General features: G+C 35.3%; 2 protein-coding genes across 3 annotated transcripts; one reads left to right on the top strand and one right to left on the bottom strand.

Moving 5' to 3' along the window:
• Positions 1–1342: 1342 nt before the first annotated feature.
• Positions 1343–15800, bottom strand: LOC107397873 (leucine-rich repeat-containing protein 4C). Its single transcript, XM_015979656.2, has 3 exons — positions 15618–15800; positions 15278–15566; positions 1343–3059 (listed from the first exon to the last, which is right to left on the bottom strand). The coding sequence occupies exons 1-3, from the start codon at positions 15674–15676 to the stop codon at positions 1398–1400; spliced, it is 2010 nt and encodes a 669-aa protein (XP_015835142.2). The 5' UTR covers positions 15677–15800; the 3' UTR covers positions 1343–1397.
• LOC103312765 (solute carrier family 22 member 16) lies at positions 15801–17937 on the top strand. Of its 2 annotated transcripts, none has more exons than XM_064359027.1 (10): positions 15801–15950; positions 16000–16106; positions 16158–16292; positions 16463–16569; positions 16613–16682; positions 16822–17226; positions 17271–17343; positions 17390–17493; positions 17541–17746; positions 17797–17937. In XM_064359027.1, the coding sequence occupies exons 1-6, from the start codon at positions 15920–15922 to the stop codon at positions 16873–16875; spliced, it is 504 nt and encodes a 167-aa protein (XP_064215097.1). In that variant the 5' UTR covers positions 15801–15919; the 3' UTR covers positions 16876–17226; positions 17271–17343; positions 17390–17493; positions 17541–17746; positions 17797–17937. The 2 variants fall into 2 exon arrangements, with proteins under 2 accessions (XP_064215097.1, XP_015835143.2); XM_015979657.2 differs by having other exon boundaries at positions 16613–16767.
• The last annotated feature ends 2438 nt before the right edge of the window (positions 17938–20375 follow it).

The raw sequence follows: 20375 nt of genomic DNA, 5'->3' as shown, positions 1-20375 counted from the left end.
AACGATATGATAAGTTAGAAGTTTATTCTTCGCAAAACAAAACAAGACCACGTTTTAAAAATTCTGCTCGCATATTTAATAGAACTGTCAAAGTTTAGTTTGTTTTTGCAAAAACGCTTTTTTTTATTTTAATCAGCATGTAAGATTCGATTATATCATGTGATACATCGTTGTAGTTTGGACCAAAAAAGACTTTTCATAAATACAACTATCAAATATAGCGTCCATAAGAAAAACCAAAGTTGAGTGTTGTAACTCTGGCATCAAGAATGCCTTGGAAAAGGCGATGACATATTTAGAAAGTGTTTGAGAATGTCCAACTTAATAACGTTCAATTCTTTTGGTTTTCACTTAAAAAAATAAAAACCAAAATTACATTCCTATTATTTTTCTCAATTATGTATTCACAAACTCAAAATGATAGAGTCAATTTTTTAAATAATCAACTATCAGTGTCAAAATTGTGTTAAAGACCAGACTATATCACCCTAAAAGTTCATGTCCAACTACTTTTGAAACTGGCTGTATTCTGTATTTGACATTTTGACCACCAGATTTGACATTTTTGAAAATTGGACGTTAGTGTTAATCGTTAAAGTCTAAAGGTGGTCTGAAATAACTAGATGTGTTGTTGTACGTGTTTTAAACTGTAGACAACTTGAAAAATTTGGAAATTGAATTTTCCAGTTAAAAAATTACACCAACTTTAATTCAAAAAAAATACTATCTATGATAATGCCAACCTGACGGCTCTTAGACAGTTGATTTTAGAAAAATCGACTATACATCAAATTGTCTTTTAGATAATTGTTCAGCATAAAAATGCGCAACTTTGCCTTACATTATCCGAACTCGTATCTCTTATAATAACTGAGATCCCCAAGGTGGAGCTTGAAAAACGGATAGTAGATAATACATTACTAAGAAATGAAAAATAATTCAAGTGCCCACTTTTATTGTCCGTTCTACCAACTTTTTGTTTTCCTAGCAACGTGTTTTGTTCTCCTAGTTCTCCAGAACAAAGCTTTTTGTGATTGGTTATTTTCAAACGTTCTTGTCTCCCAAGCCAAACGAGTTAGAAATTTTTTTGTAAAGGAACTTTAGCTTCAGAATTGCTTAAACTATTTAATGTATATGTGTACCTTTCCAGTGGGGAATGAATTCTGATACAGGTTGTATTTATGAAAGAACCAAAATTTTTTTACTTTTAAATATTTTCCCATCCGTTCCCAAAGTAAACCGGTAATGTGTTTTTAAAATTTTCTGTAAAGTTTTAAATCAAGCTAATAAGGTATGCGTAAACTAGTGAAAAAGGTGTTGGCATCTCCATTTAGAAATAGAATTATCTGTAATAACGTTTATTTATTTGATTAATATGGGGTTAACAGTTATGAATTCTATTGTCTGCTATAATTCATGCGGTCAAATTTTCTCATTTCCGAAGGATGATTGGGTGGTAACGGTGGTGGAGGTTCATACACATGGTCATTAAAAGATTCCGTAACATGTTCTACACGTGTCCTTCTTCTATAATGCCCTTTCTTACAACTTTCTGTCGGTATAACGAACGCAGTATGTTCCGAAACTGTTCTCACATGTTGTGGATTGTAAACCCGGTTGTATCTTGGGGTTAAATAACCATTACTGCGACTGTTTAATGACGGTGGTCTGTAGTTAACTTCGTCGTATGTCTTTGGCATGACAATCGCATCTGCAGCTTGACTCTCCACCATTATCACACGCTTATTTCCTTTGATGAGATTAGGATGTTGTCGTATGCAATAGAACACTATTATCCCACTCATCAAAACAGCAGCAAGTAGCGAACCACCAATAGCAATAATTAACGGCATTTTTAATTTGTTAGTGATCCAGGTTTGGTCTTCCAGTGCAGGTGGTGTTGTTAAAGCACTGCAATCAAAAGGTGAGGCTGTATCTTGAGAAGGTTCCAAAAAACAGAATAAGTAAGTTCCTTCGTTGCTGACTGTAATTTCATATTGGAGTCCTCCAATTATGGGCTTAGGACACCCAATAGTAGAGGTGTTGGGCCCCCAAAGTGTTGATTGATTGTTTATATCGCCTTTTATAGTCAAGGTATATCTGTGGTAAGAATCTGCAGTTTGTGTGAAGTTCATCGTAACTCGTCCCTTGCGAACAAAAACCTCGTACACATCTGTTGGTTCTTCAAGATCTGAAGTAAGAGTACTATCTTCCTCATTACGTAATACTATTTGTGCTGAGAGCCGAGGTGTAGTTGTTGGTTCTAGTGTTAGACTAACCTCTGTTGAATTCGTATCAGAGCAAAAATCAACATCTTTATAGTATTTTGATCCCTCGGAAGTGGAACAATAAAACTCATCTGTAAACAACTCGGTGTTAAGTTCAAACAAGTCTTTCAACCATAATAATTCACAGTTGCACATCCAGGGGTTATAATTAATTGAAATTCCTCTTTCCACGTAGTCAAAAATATGTTCTGGCAGTATTGTCATTTTATTGTTCCTTAAATCTAACATCTTTAGATATAGAAAATCAAACGTGTTAGGTTCTATTTCTGTGATCATTGAATCTGACATGAATAGTTGCTTCAAGTTTGGCGTTTTTGAAAAACTGGATGCTTGTATTTTCCCTAAATTATTATTCCGCAGATCCAAAACACTTAAAGAGGTTAGTGAAGTTTGAGGACCTGTTATATTAAGCAAAACATTATGACTCAAACATCCTTGCAGTTGAAGTGTATTAAGTGTTTGTTCCAAAGCTCCAAATGCATTTTCCTCAAACGATGATCCCACCATGGTTCCATAATTGATTCGTAATGTGGTTATTTGTGATTCTTCAAAAATGTTTCTTCTAAATGTGTTTATTACGGTATCGCTTATTGTTAACGTTTTTAAATTGTTAAAAACATCACCACTGAACGCTTTCTCTCCCAACTCAAATAACTGACAATTTGTTATAGTCAATGTCGTTAAATTTAACTTAATTCCATCCAGCCAACCCTTTTCGATTTTGTTATTTTTAAAGGTGATTTTTACCAGGTTTAAATCATTGTAGTTTTTCTGAAAAAAAATTTTGCATGTTTTTTTTGCTAATCAATAATTTGATTGGTATCAGTTTTTTTTATCTGCGTGTTTTGATAAGTACCGCCATTGCCATTGACAATGAAAATATTCAAGTTACACATACACTGATAAGTGATAAGATAACACTAGAGGAAAGTAAACAATCAAACATATTAAATGGGATTAGTGCCTGTACATTACATGATTCGTCGATAAATAAATCGAATAAAGAATAAACTTAAGACATTTAGCAAATTTCTGTCGACAATTTTTGTTTGTCTCCGGATGTTGTAGAGAATCTAGATTGAGCCTTCTAAATGCAAAACACAGTTTTGAAATATTTTCTAAAATCTATTTTGGAAAGTTTTAATGACATCTAAGGGACGGTTTTCTTTAAAGTGACTTTGTCGTTAGTGTAGAAATTGAATTTTAAAAAGCTGTACAAATCATAGTTCCCGAATAAAACAGAAATTTAGCTTTACAAAAAGTAAAGTGTCACGGTTTGAAAATCGTGTAGAGTTATTAGTTGTTTTGGCCGGTACAAAAGGCCTTTGGGCTCTGTAAATTGCTTGGGGGCTAATGATCGTTGGTTGAAGATCGTAAGTAACCAGTAATGAACCAATAGTGTAGATTTTGGTCTATTGGTTGATTTGTGTGCACACCGTGTAGCACACCTTTTTTTTCACATCTTTCATTATCTTGTTTTCGTCTTTTACTATCGTTCTTCGTCTTTCTCCTTACCTACAACGTCGTGTGCTAAGGGTTTCTTTTGGTTGCGTACTCACTGATTTGGAGTTTAATTCGGTTTTTGTAAGATTTATCGTTTCGTTTCGTGTTGTGTTTTTTGTCGTTTTTAACCACACTTCTTTGAGTTTCACGCGCCAAATTCTGGTAGGCCGGAAAACTGTCGAAAATTTGTCGGTTTTGGAAGTGAGCTTTTAAATTTTTTCCTTCTTGTAGAAGTCGCTATATTGGCTTCTGTTTTTCGTGTTATGTTGGGTTCACTTCGTCTCGTGACTTTTTTGTAAAATCTAACCAAATTTTGGGATTTTACGAAGTGAGTCTGTACACTATGAACCAAATGAAATAATTGTGAATTGGCTTTTGCAGTCTTCCTTTTCTTTTTCTTCTTCGTTTTTTCCGTCTTTTTTCGTATTATCGTGTTGGCATCGAGGAGGCGGATAAGGAGGTATTGGCTTGGCTTAGAGTTGGAGTTTCGAGATCTTCCTGGGGACAAGGTGTTAGAATCCTGAAAGATCGCCCTCCGATGAGGTTAGATCTATCCTTGTACCTCAGACAAGTCCCTCTGGAATCATTTTCCTGGTGGCATATGCCCCCATTTCGTGACATTTTGTATATTTTTGGTAGTTTTGGTTACCAACCAAGTGCTTTGATTTGTAGTAGTTTTTGAATTTGATTTTCCTTTTAAGGCTTCACCTTGACGAAAGTTTTTTTGTGGCTTGTCAACTTTTAAACGTTTTAGTTTAAATTAAATGTAAACCTTTTGTAAGTCCAGACTCCATAAATTAAGACTTTGTGTTTTTCGTGATATTAATTACGGTTGCGCCGAAGAACTTGTACAAGTACAAGTACTATCCATAGCGGCTGTTGCGGTTTAACTGTTAAAAATTTACCGGATGGATTTTGTGATCTAATTCTTTGTATATGAAATATTAAATTGGCTTTAAAGCGACAAAATGGAAAAAACGTTTGATCTCCCTTTTTTATTGAAATCAAATGTCCAGTGATTTATGTAAAAAGCTGTGCTAACTGTAGTAACAACAGAAAATAAATAATTTCTGATTTAACTAAATTATTTCATGGTGTTGTTCTGAATATTATAGTATATTCTTAATACTTGCGATTAAGAAAACGTCTTGTGTGTGTTGCGAGCGCAAATGTACATTGTCGATTTCGAGAAAATGCCGCGCTCCTTAGTCGCGCGTCAACATTCAGAGATGGGCGTATTTTTATTCGTAAATACGGATACGAATATATTCACAAATAATTTTGCTGTAAATACGAATACTTTTGTATTTATATTTATCTATAAATATTCGTATTTGCATAGGTGTATTCGCAAACTGGCGTTTGCTTATCATTTATTACTTAGCCAGTGCGGACTGAGGCGCCTATGGATATGTGTAAATACCTTCATACGTATAATCTATAAGATCGCTTGTCCTAACTGACTGACCTATTAACGCACAGCCTAAACGGCTGAGTATAAAATTTTAAAATTTTTACAGTAGATAGGTCCACGAAGAAAGGATTTTTATAAAATTACCCTCTAAAGGGGTTAAATGGGATGTTAAAATTTACATGAAAATCCGTTATTTTTGAAGTTATAACCATAAAACTTTATATTTTGGTTTTCGATTAAAAATTAAAAAACACGTGTTTCTGGAGTAATGAAAAATCAATCCCTAAAGAGGTTAAATGGGGTGTTAAATTTTAAATAAAAATCCGTCATTGTTTAAAAAATATTAATGGTATATTCATGAAAATTAGTTTTTAGGCTTTAGGTTAAAAATGAAGAAGACGTGTCTCAAGATTTTTAAAAACCCCCTGAGGGGATTAAATGGGATGTTAAAATTGAAACGGAAATTGATAATTTCAAAAATTGTGTCTATGCAAAGGTTAAGTCATTTTTTAAGTTATATTTATGAAAATTGATATGTGAGCTTTCTGTTAAAAATTAAGAAAGGCGTATTTGTGGATATTCGGAAGTTCCACCCCTAAGTATTAAGGCCAGTTTTGGAAAACTGACCACTGTCTATCGTGGTTTGTGGTTTCAACATGATGGAGCACCCCCACATTATTATAGACAAGTTAGGCAGTATCTGGACCATATTTATAATAATCAGTGGGTTAGTAGAGGAGCCGGTTTTTTTGCGCTAATGTCAGAGTGACATAAGACGATAGATAAATTGGATTCAACTTGCAAATCCTAATTTAAATTGAATCAAAGGCGTGAATGAAATATGTTTTTTGGGTTGCACCGTCACATCGTCAGGCTCTTTATCTTAGCTGAATCACCCTGTATAAGGTTTTTAAAGCGTTGTGTTAATCGTGTTTGAGTTTGAGTACTGGTAACACATGAAACCCATCGTTCTTTCAATTTTGGGTAGGAAAGAGCTGCGACTGCAGCCGTTTCCGCTTCCAAAGTCTGGAACTCCAAGAACTGGCGAAAGCGTTGCTCGACACTAGTCAAGTAACCCTCGGCAATGACTCGACAAAAGCGAAAACCTAAATGTGTTACTAAATGGTGTAATTTTCTGCAGAGAGCTAGAAGTGTAGGTATCAGTAGGCCATAATATGCTGTAGTCTCCTCCTGAAGTATGTCGATCGCCTCAGCTACTGGCTTCGCACACGTTACATATTCTTCTGTGTAAACGAAACCTGCATTGTCCAGAAACTGGGTTATGTTTAGGTGTGCGCCTAAGTCGAGAGGCTTTTTCTCTTATGCCACAATGACCAATATGCCCAAGTCCTCGCGCTTAAGTGATGAAAAATTCGAAGCATGGGTTATATTGCGTGGTAACGCTTCATTTACAGAATAGCACCACTTTAGAATATTATACTTTCTTTTGGAATTCTGCTTTCTTTTGTTTTATTCTCTATACCAAGCAACCATTTTTACTTTTCTTTTATTACAATTTTATATAATATATAACATTGAACATTCCGTTAATTTGTAAACGGGGCACAACATTTTACTTTTTTGACGACATTACAGAAATGTGTTTAAGTTAGTTATAGTTAATTGTTTCTCTTGTTGGTATCATTTTAAACCTTCTTTTTAATATCTGAATCCCAGATTATAACCCATAGCAACGTGTTTTAAATTAAAATGTACCAACAAAATTTTGTTAAAATACTTCAACAAGTACGCATTTTTAGGTATATTTACGTCTAAACTCTTCATCATAAACATTTTTTCCTTAACTTTAAGAAATGGTATATTCTGTAGGTATATTTAACCCTCTTGGGGGGGGGTGAAATTTCCAAAAATCCAGAAATACGCCTTTCTTAATTTTTAACAGGAAGCTCACATATCAATTTTCATAAATATAATAATATATAATATATATTAATAAATTATATAATAATAATAATAATATAATTATAATAATAAATTATATATATAATATATAATATAACTTAAAAAATGACGTTTTTTATATTTACCCCTTAGGGGTGGAATTTCAAAAATATCATGCAACACATGTTGTTTTCTCATTTTTCACTGAATCCCCAAATGCAAATTTCCTAGATACACGTTCAAACATGACGACTTTTTTTATTTAACCCCCTTAGGGGTGGAATTTTCAAGCTTAAGTATTAATTTTCATAAAAATAATGTAAGCGGCTAAATTCGTATGGGCAGTTCAATTGCAAGAGAAAAAAAAGTGAAATAAAACTAACGAGAGCGGCGAGCTTGGGGTGGTTCTTACCTTTTGGCGTCTTATAGAAAAATCTTCGCCGGCCGGCTTGTTCTTTCGGAGAAAACCCACGAAGCGGAACGAACTACCACATGCGCTTTTTAAAAACTAAGAACTCAACAACAACCTCTTCAAGGTCACACGCGCGCCACCACTTAAAACTAAAAAAACCACCCTTTGCGAATCGCGCATGACCGCGGGAGAAATTCAAAATAAATAAACAAAAATTCTCTGAGCCCAAACTAAATTAAACTAAATTCTAACATACCGCCCACCTAAAAGGCTCCGCGTTTTACGAAACCGTAGGAACAGGTAAAGGGCAAAGCTTTACCACTAGGCGCGTGAGCGTACCCTGGGAGGTACGTACTGTGGCAACTCTGACGACCCCATCTGCACCAGGATGCACCGCGACGATTCTTCCTAACTGCCATCGTAAAGGAGATAGGCATTCATTTTTAACAATCACTAAAGTATCAGGAACAATTGGTTTTGAAGAAGTATTCCACTTACTTCGTTGTTGAAGAGTGTGTAAATATTCCTGATGCCATCGTGACCAGAAATCTTGGTGCAGACGTTGGACTAATTGCCAGCGCGTTAATCGATTTATTTTCAATGACGATAAGTCTGAATCAGGAGGTGCGCTAAGAGGTTCTAACGTCAAGAAATGGCCAGGGGTTAAAACTGAGAGGTCGTTTGGATCGGCGCTAACCGGGCAAAGAGGACGCGAATTAAGTACTGACTCAATTTGAGTTAGAACCGTATACAATTCTTCGAATGTGAGGATTTGCTCTCCTATAAGACGATGTAAATAGGTTTTGACCGACTTAATGCCGGCCTCCCAAATCTCTCCAAAGTGAGGGGCTGATGGGGGGTTAAAATGCCACCGAAGACGTTCACGTTCTGCGGCTGATTTCATATGACGATTAAGCTCGCGATAGGCACCAACGAAATTAGTACCGCAATCTGAATAAATATAAGAACAACGTCCTCGACGAGCCACGAATCGCCGTAAAGCGGCCAAAAACGCTTCTGTGGATAAATCCGACACTAATTCGATATGAATAGCTTTAGTACTAAAGCATAGAAATACACAAATATAGGCCTTCTGCGACTTTGAGCCTCGAGTTCTACCTAAAGTGATTTTAAAAGAACCACCATAATCCACTCCAACACACGAAAAAGGCTTGATTTGAGAAATACGCAGCGACGGTAAATCTCCCATCGGAGGTTGAGGAGAACGAGGGTTCAAACGCGTAAACAACGAGAAATTATTTTCGAAATAAGTTTTTTAGCCCCCAATATCCAAAATCTCTGAGACAATAGGAAATGGAGGGTTTGAGTGCCGGGGTGAAAATACTGAATGTGCATATCCTTAACAATTAGCTCGGTTAAACGATGTCCACGAGGAAGTAACATCGGATGTTTAGCATCGAAAGAAAGACCAGAGTGTTTGAGGCGACCACCTACACGTAAAATCCCTTGAGGATCTACAAAGGGCGCCAATTTTCTGAAGGGTTTGGAACAAGATTCCAGATTTTCAACTTCCGAGGCGAATACTTGATGTTGGACATGTTTAACGAGCAGGGTCAATGCGTAGTTTATTTCATCCTCACTTAAGACCACAAAATTTCGAGTTTTAGTTTTAAGATTTTTGACAAACCGTAGCCACACTGCGATAATGCGTAATATTTTTCGAAGAGAAGAGAAGGTACTCAATATGCGATCAAAAAAACTTTCTTCTGTTTGAAGAATTAAGACAACCTTGCGTTGTTCTTCTACCATTATCGTGTCACTTTCCAAATCTGGTATCTCCGATTTACCTACGACCAAATCAAAATTGCGTAACCAAGTGTTACCACCATACCAGGTGCTGCAGGAGATGCATTGGACTTAAACCACGAGACGCGCAATCGGCGGGGTTGTCATCCGACGAAACGTGATGCCAAGTAGCAGTGGGTGCTAACGATTGAATAAGAGCAACCCTATTGGTAACAAATACCTTCCAAAGGTGAGGAGACGATTGAATCCACGAAAGGGCTATGGTAGAGTCGGACCACGCGTAAACTTGTTCAATCTCTATGACACCTTTAAACGTGGTAAGGGTGTAATCTATTAACTTGGCCAATAAAACTGCCGCACATAACTCTAGACGCGGAATGGAAATTTTCTTCAACGGCGCTACCTTTGACTTTGCACAAATGAGACGAATTTCTATTGCATGGGTAACTGAGACGCTTCGTAAATAGACCACTGCGGCGTAACCAGACTCACTAGCGTCGCAGAAACCATGAAGAGTACACAACCGAACTTTTTCTACGATAATTTTTCTGGGAATTTGCAAAGTCGCTAATTGGGGAAGTTCCGAACAAAATTGCGTCCAACTCGAAATAATGTCGTCAGGAGGCGAGTCATCCCAAGACAACTTCAAAGTCCATAGATACTGAATTAAACGTTTTGCGTAAAAAGTTAAAGGAGCCAAAAACCCAATAGGGTCGAATATGCGAGCCAATTCAGACAAAAGCGATCGTTTTACGCACGGACGATTGAACGGTTGAATACTATAAGAAAAACTATCGTTACGCGGGTTCCATTGCAGTCCCAAAATTTTAACGAAAAACTCTGATTCACTATTGAACGCAAGAGCTTGATCTAATTGATGTGAAAGAGGAATTTTGTTTAAAATGGTACGCTCATTGCTAGACCACTTTCTTAATTCGAAACCTGCAGTACTGAGCAAGTCAATTAGTTCATCCCGCAAACTATGAGCTTCAGCAATCGAAGAGCAACCTGTAATAATGTCATCGATATAAACATCGTTAACCAGGACTTCGGAAGCGAGAGGAAATCGACTTTTTTCCAGAGAAGCAAGTTCGCCTAATGTGCGAATTGCCAAAAAGGGAGAAGATGACACTCCGTAGGTAACGGTATTTAACTGATATTCCTGAACGGGTTCCTGTGGGGAGTTTCTCCACAAAATTTTCTGAAATTTGCGATGTTCAGGAAGAATCAAAATTTGACGATACATCTGTCGTATATCTGCGGTGAACACGATGGGATGAACTCTAAAGCGTGAAAGAATAGTCAAAATGTCCTTTTGAAGTTTTGGACCTACAAATAAACTATCATTGAGAGATTTGCCTTCTGACGAAGGACAGGAGGCATCGAAAACTACGCGAAGTTTTGTGCTAGGACTATCAGCCTTTATAACACAGTGGTGGGGAATATAATATCCATCCGACGAATTTCCATTTGTAAGGAGCTGCATGTGGCCAAGATCTAAATATTCGTTCATAAAAGCCTTATAGTCTTCGTAAAGCAAGGGGTTTTTAATGAGACGACGCTCGATTGACTGAAGTCTCCGAAATGCGTTAGCGAACGAACCGGGAAAAATAGGATCGTCTTCTTTAAACAACATGGGAACGACAAATCGACCAGAATTATTTCGATAAATTAGCGACGCAAAGTTATTTTCTGCTAATTTATCTTCGGGTGGCAAAGTAACATCCAAAGGTAAATTAGGCTCTTCAATTTCCCAAAATTGTTTGACGATGTTTTCGAGAGGTATTGTGTCGAATGATTCGATTGTTGCGCAAAAACTATGAAGGTGTGGTGAAGAACTGTGCTTCCTATGCGTATTTGACCGAAATTGACCTATAAGAATCCAACCAAATTTTGTGTTCATAGCGGTGGGAACGTCCGAATTTCCAAGAAGGCGACCAGATTCTAAGATAAGAGGAAAAATATCCGCTCCCAATAACATGTCAATACCACGAGAAAGATTAAATTGACTGTCCGCTAATGTCAAATTCATTAGGTTGGTCCAACCGGAAGTTGAGAATGATACGCTTGGCATATCATCGCAAATTTTGTCAAGAAGAATTGCGTTAATTGAAAAACGAATAGATGGCTCATTTTTCGATCGAAGAGTGCATGAAACCTCTTTTGAGGCCTTATCATTCATGCCTCCCAAGCCTTTAATTATAAAGGTCGATGTTTTGCGTGATAATCCTAAGCGCTCTGCACAATTTTTTGTAATGAAATTCGCTTGACTAGCGCTATCTAAGAGGATGCGAACTTCTTGGAACTGTCCTAACGAACCCTGGACTTCAACTACAGCGGTAGACAACAATACAGACTGCGACGGAATCAAATTAGTGAGCGAATTAATGCGAGTAGGCGAATCTAGCGATTTAGGGTAAGTATCTATTGGAGCGATTGGATTTTCCGAAATTGTTGCGGGTTTGGACTGAGTTGAGAGCGTATTCGAACTAACAAAATGCAAAAGAGAGTGATGGCGTTGATGACAGTCTCGACAAGTCGACGACGAGTTGCGCAATTGCGCAATAAATGTTTAGCACCAAGACAATTAAGACACCATTGTTTCGACTTTACTATTTCATAACGAGATTGTGGTGATTTTGCGAGAAATGTGGGACATTTATAGATGAGATGATCGCGATTGCATAAGGCACATTTGGAGTTTTCCGAATTTACAAGGAATACCGAACCTTGTAGAGGTTTAGCAGGAGAAGAAACAATTTTTGGAACCTTTTGCGTTAATTTCGACGTATTTGGAGTGACATTTTGAGAAACAAAAAGCAAAAATTCACTTAGCGATTTAAAAGTTGGGACAGCGGTTGGCGAATCTTGACCGAGTTCGAAACGACTAACTAACGACGAGCAAAGCCTTTTCAACAACATATTAAATAACACAAAATCCCAACTTTCGACTGGAAATTGTAACATTTTTAATGCCGCCAAATTTTCCTCAAATGTGGACAACAATGTTCTAAGTTGCGACGATGTATAATTCTCTGTCAACGAAGGGACATTTTCGATTTGGTTCCAATAGTGCGTCGCAAGCAATCTCTTGTTGTCGTATCTTTGTTGTCGTATGCGATTTGATAATTAGTGCCTACCATAGGAATACGACTAACAATTGATAGTGGCTCCTCACTAAGAGACGAAATTAAATAACTGAATTTTTCCACGTCTGACAACGACCCATTCTTATGAATTGTTGAGTTGAACATGTCCAAAAATGTTTTCCACGTTTTTAATTCTCCGCTAAATTTATACAACTCCAACCGAGGCAATTGAATGTGATCTTTATTAGTGGTTTCAGACTGATTTGACTGCGAACGTTCAAAGGTTGGCTTTGATTTAAAAACGCGCTCGAACACCATATGAACAAAATAATAATCATTATCAAATGCAGCCTGAATTTCTTTTTCTTGGGTTAACTCCTCATCACTGTTTGCCAACGTACCAATTATTGTGTTATGATATTGATAAAAATCCCCTTATATGCGTTCAATAAATTTATAGCGAGCTTTAAATTCAGGATAAGAACTTTCGTAAAGCGCTTCTTGACGATCAGCCACCTCCGCTACCTTTTTTAACTCGTTCATTTGCGTAATAGCGGTCTCCCGAAGAGCACTACATTTTTTTATGGATTTAGGGGCCATATTCAAATCCTGGATTTCAAATACGAAATAAAAATAAATCGATTTAACAATTCGAAACAACAACGAAAAGAGCGAGAAAAAGCGATCACCCGAAAGCAAAAACCCAGCGATAAAGCGAGATAACCAATACCTGTTCTAGGACGCGACAAATTGAACCGAAAAACTGTAAATACGAAACAACGAAACAAGCTCAGAGAATTTACCCATACGAATTTGCGAATTGAAACGAATTTAAACTAACAACAATGGTTCCGAATGCACTTTGCATCCGGGCTCGAAGGACCAAAAAAATGTAAGCGGCTAAATTCGTATGGGCAGTTCAATTGCAAGAGAAAAAAAAGTGAAATAAAACTAACGAGAGCGGCGAGCTTGGGGTGGTTCTTACCTTTTGGCGTCTTATAGAAAAATCTTCGCCGGCCGGCTTGTTCTTTGGGAGAAAACCCACGAAGCGGAACGAACCACCAGATGCGCTTTTTAAAAACCAAGAACTCAACAACAACCTCTTCAAGGTCACACGCGCGCCACCACTTAAAACTAAAAAACCACCCTTTGCGAATCGCGCATGACCGCGGGAGAAATTCAAAATAAATAAACAAAAATTCTCTGAGCCCAAACTAAATTAAAGTAAATTCTAACAAATAATTTTTAAAATTATGAATTTTCATTTAAATTTAAACACCCCATTTAACCCCTTCGGAGTTGGACTTTCTAAAAATCTTGAAACACACTTGTCTTGTATTTCACCCGAATACAAAATTTCAATTTTCTTTATTCTGACTGCAACAATGAAGAATTTTTACGTTTAACCTCTTTAAGGGTGGATTTCTAAACCCATAATATACGGGTTTCTTATTTTTCACCAATAGCTCCAATGCCCATTTGCACTGATATTAAGTTAAAACATGAGAGACTTTTATAGATAACCCCTTTAGGGGTGGAATTTTCAAACGTTTTAGAACACGTATTTTCCATCTTTAACCGACACTCCAAGTACGAATTTGCATAAACACAATTTTTGAAATTACCGATTTCCGTTTCAATTTTAACACCCCATTTAACCCCCTAAGGGTTAATTTTTTAAAAATCTTGAGACACGTGTTTCTTCATTTTTAACCTAAAGCCTAAATACCAATTTTCATGAATATACCATTAATATTTTTTAAACAATGACGTATTTACGAATTTATTCGTATTTACGAATACAAATACGCCCATCTCTGCTTTGTGCTCTTAATACACAAATCGCTATGAACACAACTTGTTTACTGTTTTTGTGATTTTAATTTGGAAGTCGGTCTTAAAATATCTTGGATCTCGATATTCTAAAGGTATAAAATCCGTTTTACTCTTGATTTTGTTTTGGGGTCGGTACTAATTTGTTTTAGCATACTCCAGGACTATGCTACCGACGAAAATTGCTATCTGACAACCAATTTAAAACAGTTTTAAAAAAATTTTAATTTATCTCGCCCGTAGGATGAGTTGTGCATCTGCTTTATGGTAAATCATTGTAGTAATCTAAATCCCTACTTAATTGAAACAAACTGTAATAAATAAAAACAATCAAAAAATCTTTAGCTGCAAGTTAAAGTCGCATTATTATGTTGAAATAAAATTCGTTTTTACATTTTCAACTCAGAAATAACTTTAAGAAAATTTACTCACATAACTTGAAGTGTCAAGCCAAACAGTGAGTTTTACGGCAAACTCGAAACTTTTGTATAGTTTTTCAGTTTTAAAAAATGAATTTTGTAAAAAAAGCAAGAGAGTCTGAAATAGCATTTCTAAATATATGTGACAGGGCGGGAAAGGCATTTTTCGGATTTTTGGCAAAGAGTAAGTTTTGCATTTAGACGGCTCAAATCTTGTTACAATTATTAAACAGTCAAAGTTGACAAATAGTATATTAAGTATCAAGAACGGTAAGGAGATTTTACCGATCGAAGACAATTATTTGGAGGAGGAACGTAGCGACGACTCCAATTATTATCTGAGATCGGCAATCCTTAACGTTCGTGATGCTTATGGCGTTTTTTGCACGATTCTTAATTTTTTTTTAATTATTATATAATGCCAAAATAATTGTCAAGACAGCAGGTTATGTTTGTTTACTGGTTGCTACGTCCAAGGCGTCGACAAAATTACTTACCGACGCCTAATTTACTTACTGACGCCTTTCGACGTAGCAACTAGTAAACATCACATACTGTCTTGGAAACAGGCCTAGTAAACAATCAAATAGAGCTCAGTCGTGCAAAAAAAAAATTAAACTGTTTTCGTTGATATTCTGCATTTTACTTACAACTGGTTTTTCTTCTATGGCTGTATTTATGTTCTGCACGAGTTCTTCACTTTTTGCAGATGTACAGGTTACTTTTGTATTTTCCGAAATAATACATATTTCTGAATTTTTATTTAAAAGTTGATTGTTGTATTGGTTGAAAATGTTGTTACTGTCTTCCACATTGATTTCATTCTCATTTTCAATATTCACGATAACGAAGCTCAGCAACATGAAAAAAATTATAATTGCTGTAATAGCAGCAATTGTTCGATCCCATTTCGAAAGCCACTGTTTGATACTAAGCTTCCTACAATTTACTAAATATATGAGCAAATAAAGAAATAAATATTTATTTTACCTAAAAACTTGTCCTTTGTGTAACCTCTGGAAATCAAGAGTTTTTCTAAAATTTGCCATTTGATTTCTGCGTGAAGAACAAATGATCAAGAGAAAATATACAAGCGAGCAGAGATAAACCAACTATTTACATTAATTGACAGATGTTAATTAGTTCATTTTTATCGGAAAGTAATCCCGTATCGCTAATTTTCCGATAAAACATTTTTCAATTTGGTGGCCTCCATTTTTCCCAGTATTTAAAAAAAATCAACACTTTTTCTGTCACCCAGACGTTTGTAATTTTCTGTGACAGAGTAAAACATGCGTCGTGTACTATTTAGTTCTGAGCCATGTATGTTTTATGTAACTTTTTTTTCGAAGTAATTCATGTTTGTTTTTAGCTGAGAAAGAATTCTTTGAAGAATATAACAAATTCAATGGTGCAACTCCGTGGTTTATCCTAATTTTCATACTCAGAAGTCTTATTCCATTGTGTTTAGCATTACAGGTAAAAGTTTAATGTAAAATGCTTAGTCTGGTTTAAAAACAGCAAAAACAGACAGGTACATTTGAATTTTCGGATAGTATTGATCTGTATGTGGAACGTTTTTCGATACCTTACAATAGAACGGATAATTTTATTTTTCAATCTAGCTGCGCTATAAAAAGCAAGGAAAATGAAACCGGGCACGAGGTAAGTTATATACGAGGATATGTACAACATTGCAAAAAAATCCTTTTTCTTCGCTACTTTTTAATTTTTTAATCGTTTCTGTTTTTATTCCTTCATATTTTGTTAATTTTTTGTTCTTAGCCTTTTTGTTTTATCTTTTTTGTATTTTCGTTCTCGTATTCCTCTTTTAGTGTGCTCTACAAGACTGCACTCAAAGGGATATTGCTTTGAAAATGTCTTTATTGAAAAGCATTGGTTTTAGTTTGGGACCAGTTTTTGGGGGAGTTTTTTCTGATGTGTACGTATTGAAAATAATTTATTGATTTAACTTTTAACTTTAGATTTGGAAGAAGAATCGTTTCTTTGTCTTTTTCTGTTATTTGGTTCCTATCATCTCTAGTTATAGCCTTGGTAAATAATAAATTGTTGGTCGAAATATTTTATAGTATAACTGTTGCAAGTGCAAATATTGTCAACGTTGTTACTTTTGTCACATGTAACAACACTCGTTAGAGTAACACTTGTCATTGGTTTATTGATTTTTTTTCAGTTGCAGAAATTGCCAACAGGAAAAGTCGATTTCTCGTTGTCTATACTATCATGACGATAATTTTAGGAAGTTTCATGTCAATATCTTTTGCTAAATTATTCACAGTTTGGAAATATTTCTCTACATTCGTTTCGTCGATAAATGTTTTGATAATTTTTGCGTGTTGGTACATACCTGAATCTCCCAGATGGTTACTTAATAAAAATAAGCAACGAAAAGTTTATGATCAGTTAAATGACGTGTCTGGTCTGATCTACACCGTACAAGTGAGAAATGGTGCAGAGACTGCAATGAAAATTGAAATATTACGTCGCATGTTTTTGTTTCTATTTAAAAGTAAAATGAAGTATTTTCTACTGATTTCTTGGTCGATGATCATTTCGTCATTTTTGTACAACTGTTCGAGTACGTACAAAAAAATTTATATAATTTCTTGAAATTTTTTTTAGAGATGAAAGCCCTTTTAAATTTTGTTAACAGTGGTGATTATGGTGTTTTAGCAAATGTGGCGGAAATAATGGGGTTTGTATCACCATGTTTACAACACCTGATTATTCTTTCTTTTCAGTTACCTGTTTCTTCTTCCAATTTATATTTTTTTAGGAAAACGTTTCGGTTTGCTGTTTTTGTATATTTTGGTAGCGATCCAATCCTTATTTGCCATGTTTCTTGGTAATAAATAATTACAACAACGAATAACTACTTTCATAAACTTTTAGCCACAACTGAAGAGATTTATCATGTAGCATTTGGCATACTTTTTGGAACATGTACTGTTTGCTTAAACTTGTTATATTGTCTCGATTTATTTCCTACATTTTTGAGGGGAACCATGATGGGGCTAAATTTTTGCGTTTTTGGCTTAACGATGGTTGTTACAACTTTTTTTGCAAAAGTAGATCTTTTCGCCCCAGAGGATGAGAGGGTAAAAAACATCATCACATGTTTTATTTAAGTGGAATCAAATAATTGTAGAAACTGAACAATATGTACTACTATGTAATATTTTTGTGTGGAGGAATATTTGGACTTTCGGTCTTTTTGTTGCCTGAAACTGCCAATCAAGAATTGCCAAACTTTAAACTCTACGAATAAAAATGTCTGAGTTTTTTTTAATTCTACTTAAATGAGACTTTGATTTATTTTTACGATTTTTTATCGAAATAACCGTAACTTTGGGGCTAGCGTCTTTTTTATGCAAAAAGTTTGAATTGGAATTTAAGACTTTTCATGAATAGAGAAAAAAATTTAACTTTGTCACAACGTTTGGACTATCAGAAAAATTGAAATAGTAGTTTATTATACAAGTAATAAAAAGTTGTTCATTACCTGTGAGTGATGTGTTTCTGAAACGTGTGTGGGAGCACGAGGAATTACGAGCAGTTAATGCCAACTTTTCTTTACGTGTATAATTCGGAAGTAAAATTACCGTTGGAGGCGCCACTGGGCTAGGTCGAAAACAGTAACCATAAATGGCGGGAAAATGTTTATTCGGATATTTTGAGCGTTGTACGAATTTTGGGGCTTCACAATTATTACATTGCCTATGCGGAATGATTATTGCATCTTTGATGCAAGAAACTTATGTTGACAAATGAGAGACGACGAGGAAAACACGAATAACGAATGACTGTTTGGTTCACTTTCTTTATTGGAAAATTATTACAAAGACATTGAAAAGCCTACCTTTTGGCATAATTTACGTTTAAATGTATCAGCAATTGTTAATCTTTATTGTAGTTTTGTAGATTTACCGCAGCATTTCATGATTTTTTCATTGGAAAATTCTAACCTAAAATTCATAGCACTTCACTAATTTATTGGTATCTTGAGCCAAACTTTGTGTTCGCTGTGATCCATTACTTATAATCTTTAATTAGACAACTGTTTGATAACACTTTGTAATCAAAATTTAAATATTTTTCACTTTTTATCCACTTTCAAGTTCCAACAATAAACACTTTATACCACGAAAAACTACAGAACCAAAGTCAACGCTAGTATTTACCACCACGTACTTTTAAAGTGATTCTTTCTATTGTAAGTAATTAACACTATACACTATAAATTGTTGAACAATTCATTAAATGTCAGTTAAATGTGGCATTACGAAAATTTCTTTACTGTTTTCGACATAGTTCAAAAGTCATCACCAGAGGGCGTCTAGTTAATTTTATTTCCGAATACAACGTTTTATTTTGTAGGTATATTGAGAATTTTTTATAAAATCTTTCAACGATAGAATAAAAAAATCACCAAATGGTGAAATCACCGAATGGTCAAATGACATTATTTACTAAACCTTTAAAAAAATGTAAGAATCGTACAAAAAACGTTATAAGCATCACGAACGTTAAGGATTACCGATCACAGACAATAACTGGAGTCGCGGCGGCTCCTCCGCTATCGGGAAAATCTGCTTACCGATTTTGGTACTTAATATATTATTTTAATTGAACAAATATTCGAACGTCGCAGATTTTAATTACATAAAAAATGTACAGAAAATTGAAGACAATGGGCCGTATTAATAAAAAGATGCATAACCTTATACTTGCAAAAAACGAAGCAAATGCTTTTACAAATATGAATAAAATAACAAGCAAAACCTTTTACTTATGAGGTAGAAGCAAGGTAAAGGTTTTGCTTTTTTGTTATGAATAAAAAAAGGTTTTACTTTTTTTTAAGCAAATGCTTCAAAATAAATGCATCTAGTTGTTAGTAGACTCATTTCGTTTACAGTTTATGTATGCTCTGTTTCTTGACTTAAAGGACTAGGCACACTTCTTATGGGAATTTAAGGACCACTCAAATTGGAAAATTTTTATATCAATCGATGCATCTCAAAAAGCTGATCAAATCATATCATTGCGCCAAACCTGTAGCTTGATTAGGAACGCCAGAAATCGCGATTGAATTTAAATTATTCCTATTGTTGGAGATATAACTTCTGTCCGCTTAAATCCCTATTTCCATAAAAGTGTCTGTTCCCTATACCTGACCCCCAATCTAGTAATTGTAGTAATACCGCAGTCTTGTAAATCTCGAAGATTTACAAGCTCTTTGTATTCACCGAAAAGCCGCCCCAATGCTTCTCTTATGGGACAAATCTTCACTTTGATTGCAATTTCCCGCGTTCCTAATTAAGCTACACGTTTGGCGCAATGATATGATTTGTTCAGTTTTTTATGACGCATCGATTGATATAAAAATTACTCAATTTGAGTGATCCTGTTTCTTGGCTTTAAGTTTGGTAAAAAGCTATGGCAGACGTTGTAAATTTGAGAAAAGAGAAACACTACAAACCTCGCCAATCACCGCAAATATGTGATTTTAAAAGTTTATTTCGATTTGAAAAACCCAACTTAGAATGGCTAGCACAAATTTTTCTGGGAGACTCAAACGAAACGCGAGGTGGTGCGCTGTCTTCTGTCCAGAAAATGAAGATTTGTTTGCGGTACCTGGCTGATCCAGGATTTCAAAAAGGAATCGGCGAAGAGCTTGGCGTAGAACAGTCAACAGTTTCCCGCACCGTCAAATATGTTGTTCAAAAA

Source organism: Tribolium castaneum, chromosome 9 (genome assembly GCF_031307605.1).
Source record: "Tribolium castaneum strain GA2 chromosome 9, icTriCast1.1, whole genome shotgun sequence".
Taxonomy (NCBI): domain Eukaryota; kingdom Metazoa; phylum Arthropoda; class Insecta; order Coleoptera; family Tenebrionidae; genus Tribolium; species Tribolium castaneum.
Note: the sequence above shows the minus strand (reverse complement) of the source record. Positions and strands in the feature narration are given on the sequence as shown.